This window comes from Giraffa tippelskirchi, chromosome 5 (assembly GCF_054371585.1).
Source record: "Giraffa tippelskirchi isolate mGirTip1 chromosome 5, T2T-mGirTip1v1.2.pri, whole genome shotgun sequence".
Lineage (NCBI taxonomy): Eukaryota > Metazoa > Chordata > Mammalia > Artiodactyla > Giraffidae > Giraffa > Giraffa tippelskirchi.
Genome location: NC_137279.1, coordinates 98,683,110 through 98,707,546, shown reverse-complemented (window position 1 = coordinate 98,707,546; position 24,437 = coordinate 98,683,110). Strand labels below are relative to the sequence as shown.

The 24,437-nt window shown below is 42.0% G+C and overlaps 1 protein-coding gene and 1 long non-coding RNA gene across 7 annotated transcripts; one reads left to right on the top strand and one right to left on the bottom strand.

The window, feature by feature from the left end:
- Positions 1-1,380: 1,380 nt before the first annotated feature.
- On the bottom strand, positions 1,381-3,805 carry LOC145505504 (uncharacterized). Its single transcript, XR_014053076.1, has 3 exons — positions 3,596-3,805; positions 3,340-3,455; positions 1,381-2,256 (listed from the first exon to the last, which is right to left on the bottom strand). It is a non-coding gene; the product is annotated as an uncharacterized LOC145505504 (long non-coding RNA).
- MRPS21 (mitochondrial ribosomal protein S21) lies at positions 3,185-17,404 on the top strand. Of its 6 annotated transcripts, none has more exons than XM_081487831.1 (3): positions 3,185-3,750; positions 4,317-4,431; positions 15,626-17,404. In XM_081487831.1, exons 2-3 carry the CDS (start codon positions 4,349-4,351, stop codon positions 15,804-15,806), a joined length of 264 nt encoding a protein of 87 aa, XP_081343957.1. In that variant the 5' UTR covers positions 3,185-3,750; positions 4,317-4,348; the 3' UTR covers positions 15,807-17,404. The 6 variants fall into 6 exon arrangements, with proteins under 6 accessions (XP_081343957.1, XP_081343954.1, XP_081343956.1 ...); XM_081487828.1 differs by lacking the exon at positions 3,185-3,750 and adding an exon at positions 3,836-3,863; XM_081487830.1 differs by lacking the exon at positions 3,185-3,750 and adding an exon at positions 3,836-3,884.
- Positions 17,405-24,437: the final 7,033 nt, after the last annotated feature.

Here is a 24,437-nt window from a genome sequence, read left to right as displayed (position 1 = left end):
AATCTTTCCCATGAGATGACATAATGCATACATTTCTGCTGGACAGTTTCATTTACACATTACTAATACTTAAAACTTATTAAACGTTTCAGCATTTTAGAGCCAAGAGGGTGACATGAGAGCGTGATCAGTCGATTCAGTTGTGTCCTAATCTTTGCGACGCCATGGACTGTAGCCTGCCAGGCTCCTCTGCCCATGGGATTCTCCAGGCAAGAATACTGGAGTGGGTTCCCATTTCTTCCTCCAGAGGATCTTCCCAACCCAGGGACTGAACCCATATCTGCTGCATTGGCAGGCAGATTCTTTACCTCTGAGCCATCAGAGAAACCCCAAGAGGGTACTATTTGTAATTAATTCAACTCCATTTTATAGATGAAGACACTTAGGTAGCTTGTGTAAGACAACACAATGTGTCATACAGGACTCTTGTTTTCCAGTGTGATGCCTTTTCTAGTGTTGACCAATCAAATTAGTATTCTTCCTGTTCTGCCTTTTTACAGCCCCTTTTTCTTCTGTTAATGCTACCTACAGTACCATCATTTTTCTAGATAACTAAGTTTAAAATTTGGTGCTACTTAGTCACCAAATCCTTTTTATTCTATATTTGGAATGGCTCTTAAAATCTGTTTCTTCCTTTCCATTCCATCACCACCTCTTTGGTCTAAACCTTGACTATAGCAATAGCTTCTCTTACCTCTAGTCCCTTCTCACTTATAAACAGATTAATTTTCCTGAAACAATGCTTTGCATGTCATTTCCTATTCAATGGCTCTCTGATATTTTAAGAAGAAAGTCCAAAACATTTAGTCAAGGTCTCTGTTTCTCTCTCTGCTCCCTTGCATGATCCCTCTGTTCCAGGCTGTTTTGTTGATACTTGCGCCCAGAAACTGTAAGCCTTTTTGCCTCTAAACTCTTGCTCATGCCACTCACCTTGCCCAGCCTTTCCACCCTCTTTTAACTAAGTCCTCCGCTTCTTTCAGTGACTAACTCGAGTCCTCCCAATTGTTTGCCCCATTAAACATGATCTATATGCTTAGGCTTTGGCCCTTTACTCCATCAAATGAAAGGAGGTACATAAACTGCCTAGTACAAGGTTTGGTATCTAATACCCTGATATAAGGTTCTCAAAAACGCTACTTTTCCTCTTCCTTTCTTTCAAAATATTTTTCTGTGTTATCCCTTTTGATTCCCATGACAAATTTTGTGTGATTGAAGGCACATATTAGTTCAATTTTACAAATGAGGAAACAGACTGAGAGTTTAAATAAGCGGTCAGCAAAGCAAGATATATGCTTTGTGGGCCATACATCTTGCTGCAACTACCCAACTCTGTCATTGTAGCCCAAACAGTCATACCTAATATATAAACAAACAGCAGAATTGTGTTCCAAAAAGTTTTTTTTAATTTTTAATTGATTTGTTTTTGGCTGTCTGGGTCTTCGTTGATGTGAGCAGGCTTTCTCTAGTTGAGGCAAGTGGGGGTTGCTCTTCATTGCAGTACACAGCCTTCTCATGTCGGTGGCTTCTCTTGTTGGGGAACACGGGCTCTGAGTGCTCAGGCTCAGTAGTTGTGGCACATGGCCTTAGTTATTCCAAGGCATGTGGAATCTTCCCAGACCAGGGATCGAACCCCTGTTCCCTACATTGGCAGAAGGATTCTTAACCAGTTGACCACCAGGGAAGTCCCAATAAAGTTTATTTACAAAAACAAGAATGGGGCTGGATTTGACCTGTAGGCAGTACTTTGCAGACTACTGATTTAAGTGACTTGTTCAAGGTCATATGCCTGATGAGTATCAGAATTTTGATAGAATCCAGATCACCTGACTTCCAATCCAGTGTTTTTCTACTATATTATGCTGCTGGCTATATAATTTATTTTGCATTCATCATACGCTACCTTGTTGTACTATTTATCTTTTTGGACACTTACTAAGTTTTAGTAGTTCAAGAGGCAGTGGAGGAACTTCCCAGGTGGTATAGTGGATAAGAATCTGCCTGCCAATGCAAGGGACAAGGGTTCGATCCCTGGTCAGGGAAGATTCCATATGCTGCAGAGCAACTAAGCCTGCCTGCCACAAACACTGAACCCTGAACACTCTAGGGCTGGAAAGTCACAACTAATGAGCCCTTGTGCTGCAACTACTAAAGCTCACGCTCCTGGAGCCTGTGCTCTGCATCAGGGGAGGCCACCGCAATGAGAAGCCCAAGCACCACAATGAAGAGTGACTCTTGCTCACTGCAACTAGAGCAAACCTACACGCAAGAACAAAGACATAGCACAATCAAGAATGTGAATGTGATGTGAAAGTCGCTCAGTCGTGTCCAACTCATGGAATTCTCTAGGCCAGAATACTGGAGTGGGTAGCCTTTCCTTTCTACAGGGGATCTTCCCAACCCAGGAATGGAACTGAGGTCTCCTGCATTGCAGGTGGATTCTTTACCAACTGAGCTATCAGGGAAGCCAACCAAAAATAATAATAAATAAATAAATAAGAGGTAGTGGAATGACACAAAGTAGGCATTCCATAAAAGTTTGTTGATAAGCTTAATCATGTCTCAGAATAACTCTATTTTGGTTACTTTGAACCTGGCTTACTTTAAGGCAGGCTTCAGTTTTTGTGTGAGTCCTATTAGCATAACTGATGAGGATGCATCTGTCTGTGTGTATGTTCCTGTGTGTTTCAGGGGAGTTACCCAAAGAACGGTATTGCACAAGTACCTGGTTGACATGCTTTCTTCTTCTGAGCCTTTCCTTACTGTTTGCCAGTAGCCATTTCCAGTAGATCTGAACTTATATGAATACCCATAAAATAAGATATATGTAGATGTAACATATGAATAAAAGGAAAGCTGATTCCACAATGAGGAAAAAGTAAAAAAAAAAAAAAAAGTTATTTCTACTAAGTCTCACTAGGAAACAAATGGGATAGAAGCTGGCCTAAGAGTCTTTGATTCTAAATCCTGTAGATGAGTTTTCCGATTCTTTAGTGATTCCACTTTATTTAGTGAAATGTCTAGGGAGATGGTGATATAGGAAACTGACAGTATGTTATTTCATTTCTTGCCCTTAGTTTTTTGGGTGTAAAGCTGTTTTCCATCCAGAGTTCGCTACGTTGTGTCCTATTCTTTTGTGACCTATTCTTTTGTGACCAACCCCCCCCCCCGCCCGCCCTGCCCTCCCGCCCATGGACTGTAGGTAGTAGTGCGCCAGGCTCCTCTGTCCATGGGATTTCCCAGTAAAGGATACTGGAGTGGGTTGCCATTTCCTTCTCCAGAGGATCTTCCCCACCCAGGGATCGAATTCGGGTCTCCTGCATTGGCAGGTGGATTCTTTACCACTGAGCCACCATGGAAGCCCCTTCCAGCCTGAGAGCAGCTCTCAAAGAATCTGTGTCCTTTGTGAAAACAGGAACCATGCTCAGGAAGCTTCGCCTATTTCTCTCATTTTCTGTCTGGAAAAAGAAATAGATTAAATATCTAAGATTTAATAGGATTACAGCAGAGATTGGCACAATATTTTAAATCAACTCTACTTCAACTGGAAGGGGAAAAAAAGATTTAATAGGATTAAAGGGTACAGAATCGGGCTGACCTCAGAGGCCAAAGGACCGTGACTCCGCGAGAAAGCGAAGAATCTGTTTTGGGACAATTTAAGGCAACAAGTACTTTGCTTTGCCAGCTGTAGAGTGCTGGCCCGGGGGTTGGCAGTAGCTGACGGAACCGAAAAACCCCTACTCCAGCCAGAAGGTTGCCATGGTTTCTACGTAGCGTCTCTTCCTTTTCGGCTTCGTTGTCCCCATGCGATGACGCAACTTCCGCTTCCTGTTGGGGCGGGCTTCTAATTGGCCGGGTGCTAAGGGGTGAGGGGTTCCTGCTGGGAGGTGAAAATAAGGCGGGTGCGGCGGGAGGGAGAGATTCCGCGCGGTTGCTCCCCTTCCTAAGCACAGAGAGACTGTGCCAGATTCCCGCCCCAAACCATCCTGGGAACTTTTGCGGTAATTAGGAGGGGGAGGGGGCGCCCGCGGCGCGTCCCGGTTCTTCCGTGCCCGGCCAAATAAATCTCCGTGGGTACACCCTGCTACTGTCTCCTTTCTTCCCTGTGGCGGGGTTTGTATTGGCAAAGAGAGCGGGGGAATCTTGATAACGAGTCACGTGTACCTTCCAGGATATGAGGTCTTGCACGGGTCCCAGTCTCCTGTTCTGAGCCCGTTGCATTTCCAGACCCTAAATAAGCCACGCGGTTCTGTATTCTATTGTTTCTCTTTCTTGGCTGGTCTCTATACTTTACTTCCCCTTTTTCCATCGTACTTTAGGTCCTGCAGATTGAAGACTTAAATCCAAGGTCATGGCAAAACATCTGAAGTTCATTGCCAGGACTGTGATGGTACAAGAAGGGAACGTGGAAGGTGCATACAGGACTCTAAACAGGTAACTGGTTGGGGACCAGAATCACGACTAGGCCAACTCTCTTGAGAAGTGCTGTGGTTATTCTATCCCTCCCTCTGTCATTTGTTGTCGATCAGTCGCTCAGTCGTGCCTGACTCTTTGCGACCCCATGGACTGCAGCATGCCAGGCTTCCCTGACCTTCACTGTCTCCTGGAGTTTGCTCAAACTCATGTCCATTGATTCGGTGATGCCATCCAACCATTTCATTCTCTGTCACCCCCTTCTCCTCCTACCCTCAGTCTTCCCAACATCATTGGGAAGTCTTCCCAGTGAGTCGGCTCTTTGCCTCAGGTGGCCAAAGTATTGGAGTTTCAGCTTCAGCATAAGTCCTTCCAATGAATATTCAGGATTGATTTCCTTTAGGATTGACTGGTTTGATCTCCTTGCTGTCCAAGGGACACTCAAGAGTCTTCTCCAGTAGAATTCAAAAGCATCTGTTCTTCAGCGCTCAACCTTCTTTATGGCCCTACTCTCACATCCTTACATGACTACTGGAAAAACCATAGCTTTGACTATATGGACCTTTGACGGCAAAGTGAGATTGTTTCTAACCAGTGCCAGCCCAGGTGTTCACAGTCTTGGAACTTCTCAGTCCCTCAGTTTACTGTCTTAAAAATGAAGTTCTTCCCCAATCCTAACAGTGTGAGGCGTACTCATCCACAATCATTCCTTTGATGATGAACCTGAATTCTATCCAAGACTTTAGGAAAGAGCCCAAAGGGAAAACCAAGTTATAAAATTGCTAGTGAGCAAGAATATAGTACATGATACATGGAAAGCTGAGCAAGAGATTGGTGTGGGACAAGGCTAATGGAAAAGGTGAACTCAGATTTGGGATCATAAAGGAGCAAGCAAGTGATGGAAGAGTGTTACAGGTTCAGAAAATAGGTTACAACATAAGCAAAAACATGGAAATAAACTGGCTAAAGTGGAGGAGCTGTATTGAAAGGTTTTGAATGCTGGGCTGATCCCTGATAAAGTTATGTTTTCTAAAGAAAATAGTTCATTAATCTTCTCTTATCACTAGTTTTAAGGGTTTTGACTTTAATTTATCATTTTCTCTCCCCAGTGAAGCAGAGTTTGGAGAAACAAATGCTTGTTGAATTGAATTATATGAAAGAGATAATACATGAGCTGATCTTCTGCCTTAAGGACACTAAGGTGGTTGCTTTATTAAAGAAATAAGAGAAGCTGGGAAGATTAAGTTATATTCTTTGGGTTACAATTATTGAATGGTTGAAAGGAGTATAAAACACACATTTTTCTAGTGCAGTGTTCTTTGCTCCACATTATAGCTTACTTACTAGCTTCTGTGGAAATGGGGAGATCTATGGCAGTCATTCTCCAGTTAAGAATCCTTATATGATTAGGTTTAAATGTAGGTGAATTCAGCAATACGTGAACCGTGAACTTCCAGATGTTCAAGCTGGTTTTAGAAAAGGCAGAGGAACCAGAGATCAAATTGCCAATATCCGCTGGATCATCGAAAAAGCAAGAGAGTTCCAAAAAAAACATCTATTTCTGCTTTATTGACTATGCCAAAGCCTTTGACTGTGTGGATCACAATAAACTGTGGAAAATTCTGAAAGAGATGGGAATACCAGACCATCGGACCTGTCTCTTGAGAAACCTGTATGCAGGTCAGGAAGCAACAGTTAGAAGTGGACATGGAACAACAGACTGGTTCCAAATAGGAAAAGGAGTACATCAAGGCTGTATATTGTCACCCCCCTTATTTAACTTATATGCAGAGTACATCATGAGAAACGCTGGGCTGGAAGAAACACAAGCTGGAATCAAGATTGCCAGGAGAAATAACAATAACCTCAGATATGCGGATGACACCACCCTTATGGCAGAAAGTGAAGAAGAACTAAAGATCCTCTTGATGAAGGTGAAGGAGGAGAGTGAAAAAGTTGGCTTAAAGCTCAACGTTCAGAAAACTAAGATCATGGCATCTGGTCCCATCACTTCATGGGAAATAGATGGGGAAACAGTGGAAACAGTGTCAGACTTTATTTTTTTGGGCTCCAAAATCACTGCTGATGGTGACTGCAGCCATGAAATTAAAAGACACTTACTCCTTGGAAGGAAGGTTATGGCCAACCTAGATAGCATATTTAAAAGCAGAGACATTACTTTGCCAACAAAAGTCCGTCTAGTCAAGGCTATGGTTTTTCCAGTGGTCATGTATGGATGTGAGAGTTGGACGGTGAAGAAAGCTGAGTGCCGCAGAATTGATGCTTTCAAACTGTGGTGTTGGAGAATACTCTTGAGAGTCCCTTGGACTGCAAGGAGATCCAATCAATCCATCCTAAAAGAGATCAATCCTGGGTGTTCATTGGAAGGTCTGATGTTGAAGCTGAAACTCCAATACTTTGGCCACCTCATGCGAAGGGTTGACTCATTGGAAAAGACCCTGATGCTGGGTAGGATTGGGGGCGGGAGGAGAAGGGGACGACAGAGGATGAGATGGTTGAATGCATCACCGACTCGATGAACATGGGTTTGGGTAGACTCCGGGAGTTGGTGATGGACAGGGAGGCCTGGCGTGCTGCGATTCATGGGGTCGCAGAGAGTCGGACACGACTGAGCGACTGAACTGAACTGAAATGTATGTGGGGTTCTTGGGGATTGAGAAGATAAATGAAAGGGAACCTACTTCTTAGCAAAGCAGAGAGTTCTAAGTGTGGAGGGCTGGAGGGCTGAAGACCGTAGTAGGTAAGGACAAAGATGCTGTCAGAAGCTGTGTGATTGAGAAGCAGTTGCAGGCTCAAGATGATTTGTATGTCTTTTGAAAGAGTCAGCCTCTTTACCTCTTATGGTGTCTGTACATGCCGGTCATATCCTTGCATAGAAGCTATTTCACTTAAGTTGAAAGGATAACAGATCAAGTAAGATAATCCTATTTCATGTTTCTCTATAACTGCTCATTCTAGACTCTTCTATTTCAGACCTTTAAGTGGCATGTCTGTGGGAGGGTTGAGATGTCTAATGATCTCTGCCCTTCCACTGGAAGCACTAAGTGAATATCTTTACAGATTCTGTAGCTAATTAGCTAGTGAGATGAAATGATGAATTTGTGAAGGAAAGTCTTCCAGATTACCTCATCCTTTTTCTTATCTCTCCCTGTAAGTTTTTTTCTGTATGGTTTATTTTGGTGAATTTATATAAGTTTTGTTGTTGTTGTTTAGTCAGTAAACCGTGTCTCTCTCTTTACAACTCCATGGACTGTAACACACCAGGCTTCCCTTTCATTCACTGTATCCTGGAGTTTGCTCAAATTCTTATCCATTGAGTCAGTGATGCTGTCTATCCCCTGCTGCCCTCTTTTCCTTTTGCCTTCAAGTCTTTCCTAGTATCAGGGTCTTTTCCAATGGGTCAGTTCTTCACATCAGGTGACCAAAGTATTGGAGCTTCAGCATCAATCTTTCCAATGAATAGTTAGGGTTGATTTCCTTTAGGATTGACTGGTTTGATCTACTTGTTTTCCAAAGGACTCTCAAGAGTCTTCTCCAGCACCACAGTTCAAAAACATCAATTCTTCAGCACTCTGTCTTCTTTATCCAATTCTCACATTGTACATGACCACTGGAAAAACCATAGCTTTGACTAGTCAGACTTTTGTTGGCAAAGTGATGTCTTTGCTTTTTAATACCTGTCTAGGTTTGTCATAGCTTTCCTTCCAAGGGCCAGGCATCTTAATTTCATGGCTATAGTCACCATCCACAATGATTTTAGAGCCCAAGAAAATAAAATCTGTCACTGCTTCCATATTTTTCCTTTTCTGTTTGCCATGAAGTGATAGGACCAGATGCTACAATCTTTGATTTTTGAATGTTGAGTTTTAAGCCAACTTTTTCAGTCCCCTCTTTCACCTTCATCAAGAGGCTCTAATAGTTCTTCACTTTCTCCCATTAGAGTGGTGTCATCTGCATATCTGAGGTTGTTGATATTTCTCCTGGCAATCTTGATTCCAGCTTGTGTTTCATCTAGCCTGGCATTTTGCATGGTGTACTCTGAATATAAGTTAAATAAACAGGGTAACAGTATACAGCCTTGCCGTACTCCTTTCCCAATTTTGAACCAGCCAGTTGTTCCATGTAAGGCTCTAACTATTGCTTCTTAACCCCGAATGCAGGTTTCTCATAAGACAGGTAAGGTGGTCTGGTATTCCCATCTCTTTAAGAATTTTCCACAGTTCATTATGATCCACACGGTCAAAGGCTTTAGCATACATAGTCAATGAAGCAGAAGTAGATGCTTTTCTGGAATTCCTTTGGTTTCTCTATGATCCAGCAAATGTTGGCAATTTGACCTCTGGTTCCTTTGCCTCTTCAAAACCCAGCTTGTATATCTGGAAGTTCTTGTTTCATGTACTTCTGGAGCCTAGCTTGAAGGATTTTGAGCATTACCTTGCTAGCATGTGAAATTGTACAATAGTTTGAACATTCTTTGGCATTGCCCTTTTTGGGATTGGAATGAAAACTGACCTTTTCCAGTCCTGTGACCACTGCTGTCTTTTCCAAATTTGTGGACATTGAGTGCAGCACTTTAACAGCATCACCTTTTAGGATTTTAAATAGCTCAGCTGGAATTCCATCACCTCCACTAGCTTTGTTTGTAGTAATGCTTCCTAATGCCCTCCTGGAGGAGGAAATGGCAATCCACTCCAGTATTCTTGTCCTTTAGCCACCTTTTCTGTATGTCTCTCTTAAATTCCGGTTTCTCCTTATTTCTCTCATATTTTTGATAATAAGTTGCATGTTCTGCAGTTTAATTACAGCAGTAGGTATGACAGCAAATGAGAAGAAAGGAAGGTGGTTAAAGCCTTAGCATGTTTAGAGCACAAATATAGTCTTACAAAGGAAATAGCCTATGTGTCTGCCCAGTGAGATCGCCACAGAATGCTTGTTATATAACCAAGGGGCCTCGTTGGTGCCCTGAGATGAAGAGATGGAGAGTGGGGGTTGCTAGGAAGCCCTGCATGATTGGCTGGCCCCCAAGTAAGGAAAGTCAAGTACTCTATAAGTGTGCCCAGTTGACCCCTTTTATTCCTGGCAGGAGAGCTTCTGGGCCCATTGAGCCGTCCTGTGTACACACTGGTCCTGACATAGGCTGGCTGCAGTGATGTGTGTCTACCACCCTCAAATTCCCCCAGCTCAGGCAGCTTAGCTCCTTTTACATAATCTGTTGAATTTCACTGAAACTGGTAGCTGACTGTCCTGCAGCGTTATGTTGCCAGGCACCCAAACTCCAGGCTGATCTGTTTACTGTGAGCCTCTTGGTCTGCTAGTCCTTGAACTACCTGTGGAAGCAGAAGCTTCATTACTTCTGTTTACTTCATGAGTTCTACAAAGCTCTTCCTACATTCTTGTTATTAGAAATGAGTAGATGCCTCTACTGTAGGGATTCTGGAACATTTGAGGATAATCTGTGCTATTTTCAGGATAACTAGAAAGTGCAGGGTGAGGAAAGAAATCTTCACCTGGCACCTTGGAATTTATTTGGTATGTGTTTTGGAAATAGAACCATCCAAGGAATACCATTTAGCAACCCCATCATTATGTTAGGGGGCACCGATCTTTTCATTTTTTTTCCCCTTTCTCTACTCTTACATTTCTTTGATACTTTTTTCTTGTTTTTCTTTTCTGCCTGACCACACAAGCATTTACTTGATAAGATGATCACTTGTGTCTGTTTCAGAACCCTTTCAAAACTCCAGTAGGATACCTGAGTATGTTTCTAAACTCTTCCTTTTGCAGTTCTCTTTCATAGTACTTTTAAACTGTCCTTGTCATTCCAATAGGCTCCTCTTCCTAGGTGAAGTCATATCTAGGGTCTCTGTTGTTTTCATGCGAAAGTGTAGTGTTACTCACTTAGTCATGTCCGACTCTTTGCGACTCCATGGACTGCAGCCTGCCAGGCTCCTCTGTCCATGAGATTTCCCAGGCAAGAATACTGGAGTGGGTTGCTATTTCCTTCTCCAGAGTATCTTCCCACACCAGGGATTGAACCCGCATCTCCTGCATTGATGAGTGGATTCTTTACCACTGAGCCACCAGGGAAGCCCAAACAAGGCCTAGACAGAAATAAATACTTAGTTGTTTGGATCAATGCCTTTCCCTTAGTGTGCCATGTCTTCTTGGCTTGCATCTTTTTACTCTAATTAAGGAATCTCGCTCAGCTTTTTCCTCTCTTATTTTCTCTTTACCTGTGGACACCACAGTAATGTCTTTTGAACCTCAGTGGTTTTTATTAGAGAAGCAGACTGCTGTTTTAAAGCACTGCACTGAAGACCTGAATTCTACTTCTAGCTCCATTTTGTGATCTTGGGTGGGTCAGCCTCACTGAACTTGAGTTTTCTAATGTATAAAGAGATGCTGGGGACTTCCCTGGCAGTCCAGTGGTAAGATCTCGAACACGACACAGTGTAGCCAAGAAAAAAAAAAAGATGACGTTACCTGCTTAATCAGTTTCATAGAATTATGATTCAGATCATGGATGTGAAAATGCTATCTAAACTCTAACGTGCCATTTTAGTAAAGGTAATGTTGTGGCCTTCTGAGCTAATACTACCAAGAACTGTGTCTGTTATAAAGTAACTTAATCCCTTGAGCTGTGGACATTTGTTAGTCACCTAGAGCAGTGGTCCCCAACCTGTTTGGCCCCAGGGGCCAGTTTTGTGGAAAATTTTTCCACAGACTGGGGTGGGGGGATGGGCCAGATGATAAATCAAGCAATGAGGAGTGGCAGATGAATCTTTGCCTGCTCATCCATTGCTCATCTGCTATGAGGCCCAGTTCCTAACAGGCTTTGGACTGGACCAGGGGTTAAGGACCCCTGACCTAGAGGATTCATTTTTGTCATACATTTACTGACACTTGCTCTTTGCCAAGTATTATATTAAATGCAAAAATGAAAGACTTAATCTGTAACCTTAGAAAGTACACAACCCAGTAAGGGAGATTTTAAAACTTAAAAAACCAAACATGTCCAAATACAGTGTTTTAACAGTATGCTGTGGCATTGGTTCTCCCCGGACCATCAGCTGCAACATCACCTGGGAGCTTGTTAGAAATGCAAATTCTTGGGCCCCACCTTAGACCTGTATGAAGTCAAAAACTGGAGGTGACACAGTGATCTGCAGGGTTTTTTAATTTTAAAAAATTCTTTATTTTTGGCTGCACTGGGTGTTTGTTGCTGCATGTGGGGGCCACTCCCTAGGTGCAGTGCACAGCTTCTCATTGTGGTGACTTACCTTGTTGCAGAGCATGGGCTCTAGGACTTGCAGGCTGCAGTAGTTGTGGCTCACAGGCTTAGTTTCCCCGCTTCCCAGACCAGGGATCGAACCCTATGTCCCCTGCATTGGCAGGCAGATTCTTAACCACCGGACCACCAGGAAAGTCCCAACAATCTGTGTTTTAACAAGTTTTCCAGGTGGCTATTGCATGAGTCTGAACTTTAGTTTGAGAACCACTGTGCTTTGGGAACAGAGGGAAGGCATGATTAATTTCTCCTGGATCAATTTACAAATGTTGTTACCCATTGGTTGGGCCTTTGAAGAATAAATAGCATTTTATACAACAGAAAAAGAAAAGAATCGAGCTTCCCTGGTGGTCCAGTGGTTAGGTGTCTGCCTTGCAATGCAGGGAACACAGATTTGATCCCTGGTCTGGGAGGATCCCACATACCTCGGGGCAACTGAGCCCCTGCACCACAGCTGTTGAGCCCACATGCCACAACTACTGAAGCCTCGAGCCCTAGAGCCTGTACTCCACAACAAGAGAAGCCACTGCAATGAGAAACCCACACACTACAACTAGAGAGCGGCCCCTGCTTTCCACACCTAGAGAAAGCCTGAGCACTGCAACGAAGACCCAGCACAGCCATAAATAAATAAATAATTTTTTAAAAAGTTTTTTAAAAAGGAATCATTCATGCATCGTGAACAAATGCAAAAAATAGGTATGTGATGTGTTTGGAGTAAACACATAGTTCAGTATGACTAGATAGGCTTTTTAGGGCAAGTTATTAAAGATAAAGCTAGAGAGAGAGGGAGAATGAAGGTCAATTGTTTAGAGCTTTGAGCTTAGACTAGTGGTTCCCAAATTTATGTGCACTTTGCAATTACTAGGGGAACTTAACAAACCCTGCTCATGTTCCTCCCTACTTGTAATTTAATTGGCCTGGAGTGTGGCCTAGGGTTTGGAATTTTTAAAAGATCCCTAGGTGATTCTAATGTGCAAACAAGTGGGAACTACTGGGTTAGACTATTTTATTTATTGGGAACAATTTTTCTTTTTTTAACATCAGAGTGACATGCTCTGATTTATGTTTTAGGACAATAATTGGTGTAGGAAAAGAGAATGGAAATAGGGCAACCTGTTTATCCTTCACAATTCGAATAAAGTATCCTTTAGGAAGCTTTCATAACCACCTTATCCTCAAGTCCTCTCCTGTGGGCTTCTATAACTATTTCCCTTATCTTTGCATCTGTCACACTCTATTGTAATTCTTTTGTCTTTACTAGACCACAAAGGCAGGAAACCATGTTGAAGTTTGTTTTCTATCCTCAGTATTTAATGCAGTGTCTGGTACAGAGTTGATATTTCATAAATACTTGTTGATTAAATGACCAATTAGGTGATTATTTCAGTACAGGTATAAGATAAGGATCATAATTAGAGCTGTAGCCATAGAAAAAGAAGGAAGAGATCTAAGAACTATTTCAGGTTATAGAATTTATAAGATACTGTAAATGTGGGTGTAGGAAGGACAGAAGTCCTAGTCCAGGAACATGAGATTTTAGCTTGAGTAACTGATGATGCCATTAACAGAGTATAGAGGAGGAAGAATGAATTTTAGTTGGTGATAATAAGTTTGTTTTTTGTGAGGTTTAAGGCAATTGGAAGCATCAGCCTAGCTCTTAAGACTGGAACTAGAGATAACGATTTAAGAGTCAGCAGTGTCTGGGTTAGTTCTCAAGTATGGCTGTACATTAGAATTACCTGCAGGGTCTTTTAAAATATACCCAGTATATAACCCCACTGTAGACCAATTAAATCAGAATCTCTGAGGAATGAGACCGAGGCATGAATACTTTTTAAAGGCTCTTAAGGAGATGATTCTGTTGTGCATCGGGGTTGAGGCCAATGTTATAGTTCAAAGGAATCATGTGGAACCAAAAAGGAGGACATTTACAGTCAGAATCTGGAGCGATATCAACATTTACGGGTAAGTTGAGGAAGAAAGCTAGCATTGGAGACCCTCTGTGGGCAAAGGTATTGAGTCTTTGGTGCCCTCCTTTTCTACTGTACAACTCGAGTGTTGGATCCACATGACTTCTGGGCATGACTATGTTTTCAATAGAATCTGAATTAGCTGCTCCTTCCACCTCTGGGAGTTTGAGGCAGTTCCCTTGCCTCCCATCTCCCTGCCATTAAAACCTAGACAAACTGCTCTTACAAATCAGCAGGAGTCTAAAATCCCAAAGGACAGTGGTGCCCATGTCTATTCACATTTGTAATGTACCCAAAGCTCAAATATTTTCAAGCTCATGTTCAATCTATTATTGTTACCTTGGGCTTCTGGTATAACATAGCAGCAATACATAGGGTTTCCCACTGAGCAGAAGGAGCAGGTAGTTTCTCTTATTTTTATTTCCTGCTTCTGTCTCCCCTCTTAATTATGTGCTTAGTTGTTCAGTCCTGTCTGACTCTATGTGACCCCATGGACTACAGCCCACAGGCTCCTCTGTCCATGGGAATTCTCCAGGCAAGAATACTGGAGTGGTTTGCCATGCCCTCCTCTAGGGGATATTCCCAACCCAGGGATCGAACCGAGGTCTCCCACATTGCAGGCGGATTCTTTACTGACTTAGCCATCTCCAATTGTGTTTCTGACTAACTTTTTACGTGTAATGAAAGGGTAGCCAGGAATGGGGTCATGTAAACAATGCAAGATTGGAGGGCAGTAGCAGCAGGTACCTCCAGACTTCTCAGGACCAGCTGATGATGGGTTGAGAGGGAGGGACAAATTGCAGATTGGAGCCAGAGCTCTCAGGAGCCTTGGGATAAGATAAGTTATAGAATAAGCCCCTGTGTCTTCTTGGCTCAGTGAGAACAAAGAGGTGATTTTGAGGTATGCATGTTATGAATCCAGCAAGAGGAACTGTTGAAGTAGTTAGGTGGGCAGGAAAAAAAAACAAACTGAGCTAAATTAAGATGAATAAAACACAGTTTCTACCTTCAAAGATTTTCAGTCTAAGGAGGGAGACATCTGTATAAATAACTAACAGAATGGCAAAATGAGATAATCTCTAAACAGGTGTACAACAAAACAAACCATCTTCTCTCTGAGATGAGAAAGGTGTGTGGAGAGATGGTATCTGGATTTGGCATCAGAAAGATGTGGAAAATCTCCCAAGAAAAAAAAAATGTGGAAAATCTCGAAGGTTGGCAGTCTGGAGCTGCGGATGGCATTCTAGGCTGAGGAAGCAGCCTTGAGTAAAGACCTGGTATTAAAAAAAAAAGCTGTTACGAACACTTAAAAAAAGACTTGGTATTAATGTGTGTTCAGGGAGTAGTCAGATGTGTGGTTGGAGCATGTAGTACATGGCAAAAACATGGTTGAGGCTCTTATTTTGATGCTCCTATCTGTATCACTGGTGTGATAAGGGCCTCTTCTTTCCCTGTATGAAGTAGGCCCAGAGATTTCCCAAATGTACATAATTGAGCTGCATCAGCCCTTAAACACAGTAGGGGTAGAACTACATTCTCCTCTTAAGGACCAGGTAGGAATCACCTCTAGTTATTTTTTTTCCTACTGCAAATGACTTACCCCATTTGAAGATTCTGAAATGGTTGAGACCCCCTGCCACTGCCATATCTCTCAGGTGTGTTGTGGTAGGAAATAAAAACGGTTGAGAACATGATAATGATGATAAACTCCCCAAGAACAAGGACTGTATAATTAATTGCCTTTTTTTTCCCCACATATTACTATTTGGGGCCTGGCCTGTATATGTAGGCAATGAATGCTGTATTGTCACTATTGCACACTATCATTTTTACAGATACCAATTGTTTGGTCAGTTGACTTTGGATCATTGTGAAACTGGAAAAGAATAACAATGAGCCTAAGCCTCTAACTTCATTGCCTGTCTTTATACAGAATCCTTACCATGGATGGGCTCATTGAGGACATAAAGCGACGGCGGTATTATGAGAAGCCTTGCCGTCGGCGACAGAGGGAAAGCTATGAAACCTGCCGGCGGATCTACAACATGGAAATGGCTCGCAAGATCAACTTCTTGATGCGAAAGAATCGGGCAGATCCATGGCAGGGCTGCTGAGGCCTGTGGATAGGGGGCCCAGTATGAAAACCCTTATCCAGTTGTCTGTACCTCTTTTCTTCCTCCAATCCCATTTACCTTTCTTAAAATAAACTCAATCACATATATGCAAGAAGCGGTTCCACTAGTCAGCAGTGGATACTCTCTTTTATTAAGTCAAAAGACAAACTGAGTCAAAAAGTAGTCTAGGGATAGAATGTTGGTTGTCAAGGGCTGGTTTGACAGGAGGGGGATGAGAAATTATTGTTTAATGAATATGAGTTTCAGTTTGGGAAGATGAAAAGGTCTGGAGATGAATGATGGTGGAACTTGCACAACAATGTGAATGTACTTAAAGCCATGGAATTGTACACTTAAATGATCAATTATGGTAAATTTTATGTTTTGTATATTTTACTGTAATTTTTTAAACAGTCTGAGGTGGGAAATTTTTCTCAAATGTAGTGTGTATCTCCTGTGTTCTAACTAATTTTTATGAAACTCAAAGCAAGATCTTATGATTGGAAAAGAATCTATTCCTCTTTATTGAACTGCCTTCCAACTGTTGGCAGGCAGTTCAGTAAAGGGAGAAGCAGCATGTATTTGGAGTAAGGTCTACGTCTGAAACACCCATCAACCAGGGTAGTAGAGAGCTGAAACCCTTCCCCAGAAGAATCTTTAAGACAGTTTAACATTTACCCCTGTTTTGTCTTTTCTTTAGTTTTCCTAAAGGAAGCTAATGGAGGGTTGGTAGAAATGAAAGCAGTAGGTGGATGGTAGGAAAGCTGGAATGGGAGAGGGTTAAGAGAAAGCCAGAAAAACCTACAGCAGTGGTTCTCAAAGTGCAATCTGCAGATCAGCAGCATCACCTGAAAAACAGCTTGAAATGTAAGTTTTAGACCTACTTTAGACTTGCTGAATTGGAAATTGAGGTTGGAGCCCAGCAGTCTATTTTAACAAGCCCTGCAGGTGATTCTGATGCCTGATAACATTTGAGAATCATTGCCCTATAGTACTCAAAAGAGATTCCAGGTGGAGGTTCCGACTACCACCCCTCCCTCTCCTCAGCAGCACTTTCAGGTGAGAGCTGGGGCATCTGACCACTATGGGAAGACCAGCTGCTCTGCTTCCTCTCCTGTTGTATTTTCTCTGACCTTGGTCCCCTGACAGTCATGCCTGCTAGTACAAAGAGAGTTAGTGCCAACCCCTGTAGAATGCAAAGGGTAGTCACCTCTCCTGACCCTGACTGGAGCCCTCTCAGCATTAAAAAATAAAGAGCAGACCGCCTCACCTCCTACCTCTCCAGATTACTAGTGTTCAAACATTGCCCCCTTGTGGTACAGCAGCGTGATTTCAGATTTCTTCTGGTTTTAATTATGTCTTCAGTGTGTCTTTTCATTTTCATGATAACCATATTAATTGATTAAATATGTGATGGAACAATTTTATACAATTTAATTTTCATAAGAAATATTTATACTTCTGAATCACCTTTCAATCTCTGAATTTGGTCTTTAGTACATCACTTTTGAATGATTTTGAGCCATGGCATTGTATCACCTGCCAATTGCTGTTGCTAAAGAATAAAGACCTGGCTTCTGCCAAAATGGTAGATATAAGAACTGGGTCTGTTACTTGTCAGCATTTCCCTGAGGCTAAAGTTGTTTCTGTCTTCCCTGCAAAATACTAAGGGGTGGCTAAGGTCTGGAATTCGTCTCTGAAATTATCCCCTGCTTGTCCTAATCTCCGGTCCTGACCATCTTCCATGTTCCCTGGAGCAGTGTACAATGATGGGTTGTAGCAGGTCGCCAGTTGAAAAGGCCTCGTGTGTGAAGAGGGAGTAGCTGGCTGGCTGGCTGAAGCCAGCTTGTGCTGTCGTGGAAGGAAGACCTTCCACTCCTGCTCTGGAAGCTAGAAGATACCTCATGGTCACTTAATGAATGGGGATTGCCCTAATCTTTTTATTCCTGCATTAGCTTTAGAAGAGGGGTGGTTTACAATGAGGTACCATTTCACACCAGTCAGAATGGCTGCTATCCAAAAGTCTGCAAGCAATAAATGCTGGAGAGGGTGTGGAGAAAAGGGAACCCTCTTACACTGTTGATGGGAATGCAAACTAGTACAGCCACTATGGAGAACAGTGTGGAGATTCCTTAAAAAACTGGGAATAGAACTGCCATATGACCTAGCAATCCCGCTGCTGGGCATACACACCGAGGAAACCAGAATTGAAAGAGACGCGTGTACCCCAATGTTCATCACAGCACTGTTTACAATAGCCAGGACATGGAAGCAACCTAGATGTCCATCAGCAGACGAATGGATAAGGAAGCTGTGGTACATATACACAATGGAATATTACTCAGCCATTAAAAAAAATACATTTGAATCGGTTTTATTGAGATGGATGAAACGAGCCCATAATACAGAGTGAAGTAAGCCAGAAAGAAAAACACCAATACAGTATACTAATGCATATATATGGAATTTGAAAGATGGTAATGATAACCCTATATGCGAGACAGAATAAGAGACACAGATGCATAGAACAGTCTTATGGACTCTGAGGGAGAAGGTGAGGGTGGGACGATCTGGGAGAATAGCATTGAAACATGTATATTATCATATGTGAAACAGAACACCATTCCATGTTTGATGCATGAGACAAATGCTCAGGGCTGGGGCAATGGGATGACCCAGAGGGATGAGATGGGGAGGGAATGAGATGGGGGGTCCAGGAAGGGGAACACATGTAAACCCATGGCTGATTCATGTCAATGTATGGCAAAAACTACTACAATATTGTAAAGTAATTAGCCCCCAACTAAAATAAATAAATTTATTTAAAAAAAATATAAAAAAAAAAAAAGAAGAGGGGTGGTTTAGTACCTGTTGCATTTTCAGGTAGCATTAGTGGTAAAGAACCTGCCTGCCAATGCAGGAGATGTAGAGATGCAGGTTTGATCCCTGGGTTGGGAAGATCCCCTGGAGTAGGGCATTGCAACCCACTCCAGTATTCTTGCCTGGAGAATCCCATGGACAGAGGAGCCTGGTGGGCCACAGTCCATGGGGTTGAAAAGATTCGGATGTGACTGAGCATACACGCAGCACGGCTTAGTATTTACACAGTTACAGGAAAATAGATACAATACCTCCTACCTTGATCTTAGGCACCTTTGCCCTCTCTTAGATGTCCACCTGATTGCCTCTGGCAGGCCTGTTCTGATCATAATTTAAGGATCTTATCTTTAGTGCTCCAGAAACAGCTTCCCCTTTAAAATCGGACTCTGTTGAGTAACTTTGACGTTGCACTTTAAAGTTTTCAGAAGTGCTCTAAGTACAAAATAAGTATGCCTATGTGTTAACTGAAAATACTAAGGAATAAAAACTCACTCTGTACTAAACAAGTAAACTAATAATGGAGTACTGTATTAAATGTAGGTAGTTAAAGGAAAAGGAAAATATTGGAGCTTCTAGTAGGTGCCAGCTACCTACATAGTCAAAAAGATCTAGATTCAGTCATGACCTTGGCAAGTTATTTACATAAATTCTAAGAATTTAAATCTATCTGATTCCAAATAATGGAAATAAAATCAGTTCCTAAAAACATGACTGAAAGCACGGAACCTAAATTTACAACTACAGAGTTGGAACTCACTAACCCATTTAACAGACTATTTGGAGCCGCAAGAGTCAGACACGACTTAGCAACTAAACTACCACCACCATTTATGTGAGACATTAGTTTTAGATATTGTAGGTAAAATGAGCAAACAGGCATGAATAATTTGAGCAAGAGGCACCCTCAGTTTGTTACTCAGAGCCAAAATTTATTCATAGTTTCATGCTGCACCATCAGGGAAGGTAGGTTTTAGTACATTTTTCTCAAACTTGTTAAAAGCCAGACTAAATACAAAAATCTTGTGTTCCCTGAGAAATTCTAATAATCTAAAAGAACAACTGCAATTTTCCAGTGAACCTACTATCTTAACATCTTGGAATTTCTTAAACATTTTAGAATTTTGGTCTTTGTAGTTTGTAATCTGAAAATAACAATTTTTTTAAAAGATGGAGAAGCTCTATACAGTCAGCAAAAACAAGACCGGGAGCTGACTATGGCTCAGATCATGAACTCCTTATTCCAAAATTCAGACTTAAATTGAAGAAAGTAGGGAAAACTACTAGACCATTCAGGTATGATCTAAATCAAATCCCTTACAGTTATACAGTGGAAGTGACAAATAGATTCAAGGGATTAGATCTGATAGAGTGCCTGAAGAACTATGGACAAAGGTTCGTGACATTGTACAGGAGGCAGTGATCAAGACCATCCCCAAGAAAAAGAAATGCAAAAAGGCAAAATGGTTGTCTGAGGAGGACTTACAAATAGCTGAGAAAAGGAAAGATATACCCATTTGAATGCAGAGTTCCAAAGAATAGCAAGGAAAGATAAACCTTTCCTCAGCGATCAATGCTGAGGAAATAGAAATAGAGGCAAACAATAGAATGGGAAAGACTAGAGATCTCGTCAAGAAAATTAGAGATACCAAAGTAACATTTCATGCAAAGATGGGCAAAATAAAAGATAGAAATGGTATGGACCTAACAGAAGCAGAAAATATTAAGAAGTGGCGACAATACACATAAGGACTATACAAAAAAGATCTTAATGACTCAGATAACCATGATGGTGTGATCACTCACCTAAAGCCAGACATCCTGGAGTGTGAAGTCAAGTGGGCCTTAGGAATCATTACTACGAACAAAGCTAGTGGAGGTGATGGAATTCCAGCTGAGCTATTTCAAATCCTAAAAGATGCTGCTGCTAAAGTGCTGCTCTCAATATGCCAGCAAATTTGGAAAACTCAGCAGTGGCCACAGGACTAGAAAAGGTCAGTTTTCATTCCAATCCCAAAGAAAGGCAATGCCAAAGACTGTTCAAACTATGACACAATTGCACTCATCTCACAAGCTAGCAAAGTAATGCTTAAAATTCTCCAAGCCAGGCTTCAACAGTACGTGAACAAAGAACTTCCAGACGTTCAAGCTGGATTCAGAAAAGGCAGAGGAACCAGATACCAAATTGCCAACATCCACTGGATCATAGAAAAAGCAAGAGAGTTCCAGAAAAACATCTGTTTTATTGATTACACCCAAGCCTTTGTATGGATCACAACAAACTGTGGAAAATTCTTATAAAGAGATGGGAATAGCAGACCACCTTACCTGCCTCCTGAGAAATTTGTATGCAGGTCAAGAAGCAACAGTTAGAACTGAACATGGAACAACGGACTGGTTCCAAATTGGGAAAGGAGTATGTCAAGGCTGTATATCAAACTGTCACCCTGTTTATTTAACTTATATGCAGAGTACATCATGAGAAATGCTGGGCTGGAAGAAGCACAAGCTGGAATCAAGACTGCTAGGAGAAATATCAATAACCTCAGATATGCAGATGACGCCACTGTTACTGCAGAAAGCAAAGAGGAACTGAAGAGCCTCTTGATGAAAGTGAAAGAAGAGAGTGAAAAAATTGGCTTAAAACTCAAAAAACTAAGATCATGGCATCCAGTCAAATAGATGTCAAATAGATGAGGAAACAATGGAAACAGTGAGAGACTTTATTTTCTTGGGCTCCAAAATCACTGCAGACATGAAATTAAAAGACGCTTGCTCCTTGAAAGAAAAGCTATGACAGACCTAGACAGTATATTAAAAAGCAGAGACATTACTTTCCCTACAAAGGTCAGTCTAGTCAAAGCTATGGTTTTTCCAGTAGTCATGTATGGATGTGGGAGTTGGACTATAAAGAAAGCTGAGTGCCGAAGAATTGATGCTTTTGAACTGTGGTGTTGGAGAAGACTCTTCAGAGTCCCTTGGACTGCAAGATCAAACAAGTCAATCCTAAAGGAAATCAATCCTGAATATTCATTGGAAGGACTGATGCTGAAGCTAAGGTGCCAGTACTTTGGCCACTGATGTGAAGAACTGACTCATTGAAAAAGACCCTGATGCTGGGAAAGATTGAAGGTAGGAGAAGGGGACGACAGAGGATGAGATGATTGGATGGTATCACCGACTTGATGGACATGAGTTTGAGCAATCTCCAGGAGTTGGTAATGGAAAGGGAAGCCTGGTGTGCTGCAGTCCATGTGGTCACAAAGGGTTGGACACGACTGAATGACTGAACTGAACTGTACTACAAAATGTGGAAGGCTTATGAAGGTAAAATCCACAATATTATAGGTACATGAGTTATTTATCAAAAATTATAATTGGAGCTGTCAAGAAGTAAGGTTCTTTGTTTTTTGTGTGTTTTTTGGCTGCACCAGTCAACTTGTTGGATCTTAGTTCTGATCCTGGACTTCAGCAGTGAAAGCACCAAGTCCTGACCACTGGACCACCAGGAAATTCCCAGTCAAATTTGTTGCATGGTTACAAGGGAAGACCCTGAGACCATAAGCTGCAGCTCGCGTGTGTTGTTCTGAATATGACTAGTGGTGTTCTTGAGTCTGGTATAGTTCAAAGAAAGTTCAAGTTCTCAGTGAGGCAGAGATGTGTCTGAAACCAGATCCTTAATGGCCTCCCAGCTGCATTTTTGTACATCTGAACTATGATTCAGTTCAGTTCAGTCACTCAGTTGTGTTCGACTCTTCACGACCCCATGAACCACAGCACGTCAGGCCTCCCTGTCCATCACCAATTCCTGGAATTTACCCAAACTCATGTCCATTGAGTCGGTGATGCCATCCAACCATCTCATCCTCTGTTGTCCCCTTCTCCTCCTGCCTCAATCTTTCCCAGCATCAGGGTCTTTTCAAATGAGTCAGCTCTTCGCATCAGGTGGCCAAAGTATTGGAGTTTCAGCTTCAACATCAGTCCTTCCAATGAACACCCAGGACTGATCTCCTTTAGGATGGACTGGTTGGAACTCCTTACAGTCCAAGGGACTCTCAAGAGTCTTCTGCAACTCCACAGTTCAAAAGCATCAATTCTTCTGTGCTCAGTTTTCTTTATACTCCAACTCTCACATCCATACATGACTACTGGAAAAACCATAGCCTTGACTAGAGGGACCTTTGTTGACAAAGTAATGTCTCTGCTTTTTAACATGCTGTCTAGGTTGGTTATAGCTTTCCTTCCAAGGAGTAAGCGTCTTTTAATTTCATGGCTGCAGCCACCATCTGCAGTGATTTTGGAGCCCAGAAATATAAAGTCAGCCACTGTTTCCACTGTTTCCCCATCTATTTGCCATGAAGTGATGGGACCGTATGCCATGATCTTAGTTTTCTGCATGTTGAGCTTTAAGCCAATTTTTTCACTCTCCTCTTTCACTTTCATCAAGAGGCTCTTTAGTTCTTCTTCACTTCCTGCCATAAGGGTGGTGTCATCTGCATATATGAAGTTATTGATATTTCTCCCGGCAATCTTGATTCCAGCTTGTGCTTCCTCCAGCCCAGCATTTCTCATGATGTACTCTGCATATAAGTTAAATAAGCAGGGTGACAATATACAGCCTTGATGTACTCCTTTTCCTATTTGGAACCAGTCTGTTGTTCCATGTCCAGTTCTAACTGTTGCTTCCTGACATGCATACAGATTTCTCAAGAGGCAAGTCAGGTGGTCTGGCATTCCCATCTATCAGAATTTTCCACAGTTTATTGTGATCCACACAGTCAAAGGCTTTGGCATAGTCAATAAAGCAGAAATAGATGTTTTTCTGGAACTCTCTTGCTTTTTCGATGATCCAGTGGTTGTTGGCAATCTGATCTCTGGTTCCTCTGCCTTTTCTAAAACCAGCTTGAACATCTGGAAGCTCACAGTTCACGTACTGTTGAAGCCTGGCTTGGAGAATTTTAAGCATTACTTTGCTAGCTTCTGAGATGAGTGCAATTGTGCGGTAGTTTGAGCATTCTTTGGCATTGCCTTTCTTTGGGATTGGAGTGAAAACTGACCTTTTCCAGTCCTGTGGCCACTGCTGAGTTTTCCAAATTTGCTGGCATATTGAGTGCAGCATTTTCACAGCGTCATCTTTTAGGATTTGAAATGGCTTAACTGGAATTCCATCAACTCCACTAGCTTTGTTTGTAGTGATGCTTCCTAGGGCCCACTTGACTTCACATTCCAGGATGTCTGGCTCTAGGTGAGTGATCACACCATCGTGATTATCTGGGTCATGAAGATCTTTTTTGAACTATGATTACTCCATTATAATTTCAATTTTTCATCAACTGTAAAATATGGTGGCCATTAACTGAGATGAGGGAGACTGTATTGGGAACTGGTCTGGGGAGGAGGGTAGTGGTTAGAACCAGGAGTTTAGACTTGTCATGTAAGTTTAGGACCTCTACATTTATGTAACCAACTACATATATTGTTATATACCAAGCACCTTTACTGAACTCTCTGAGAAGCACTGTCACTCTTGTGGTCTTCACAGCAACACTGTAAGGTGGATTTTTTTTTTTTTTACAGGTGAGGAAACAGAGCTTAAGGAACTTGCCTAATGTCACAGCTAATGAGTGGGAGAGCTGGAATATAAATACAGACGGCTTTAAAACTCGTGCTCTTGCTTAAATCATTAAGTAATACTGAATCTCAGTGGATACGTGACATATAGTAACAGTCATTAATTATTTGTTTCGTGAAAGA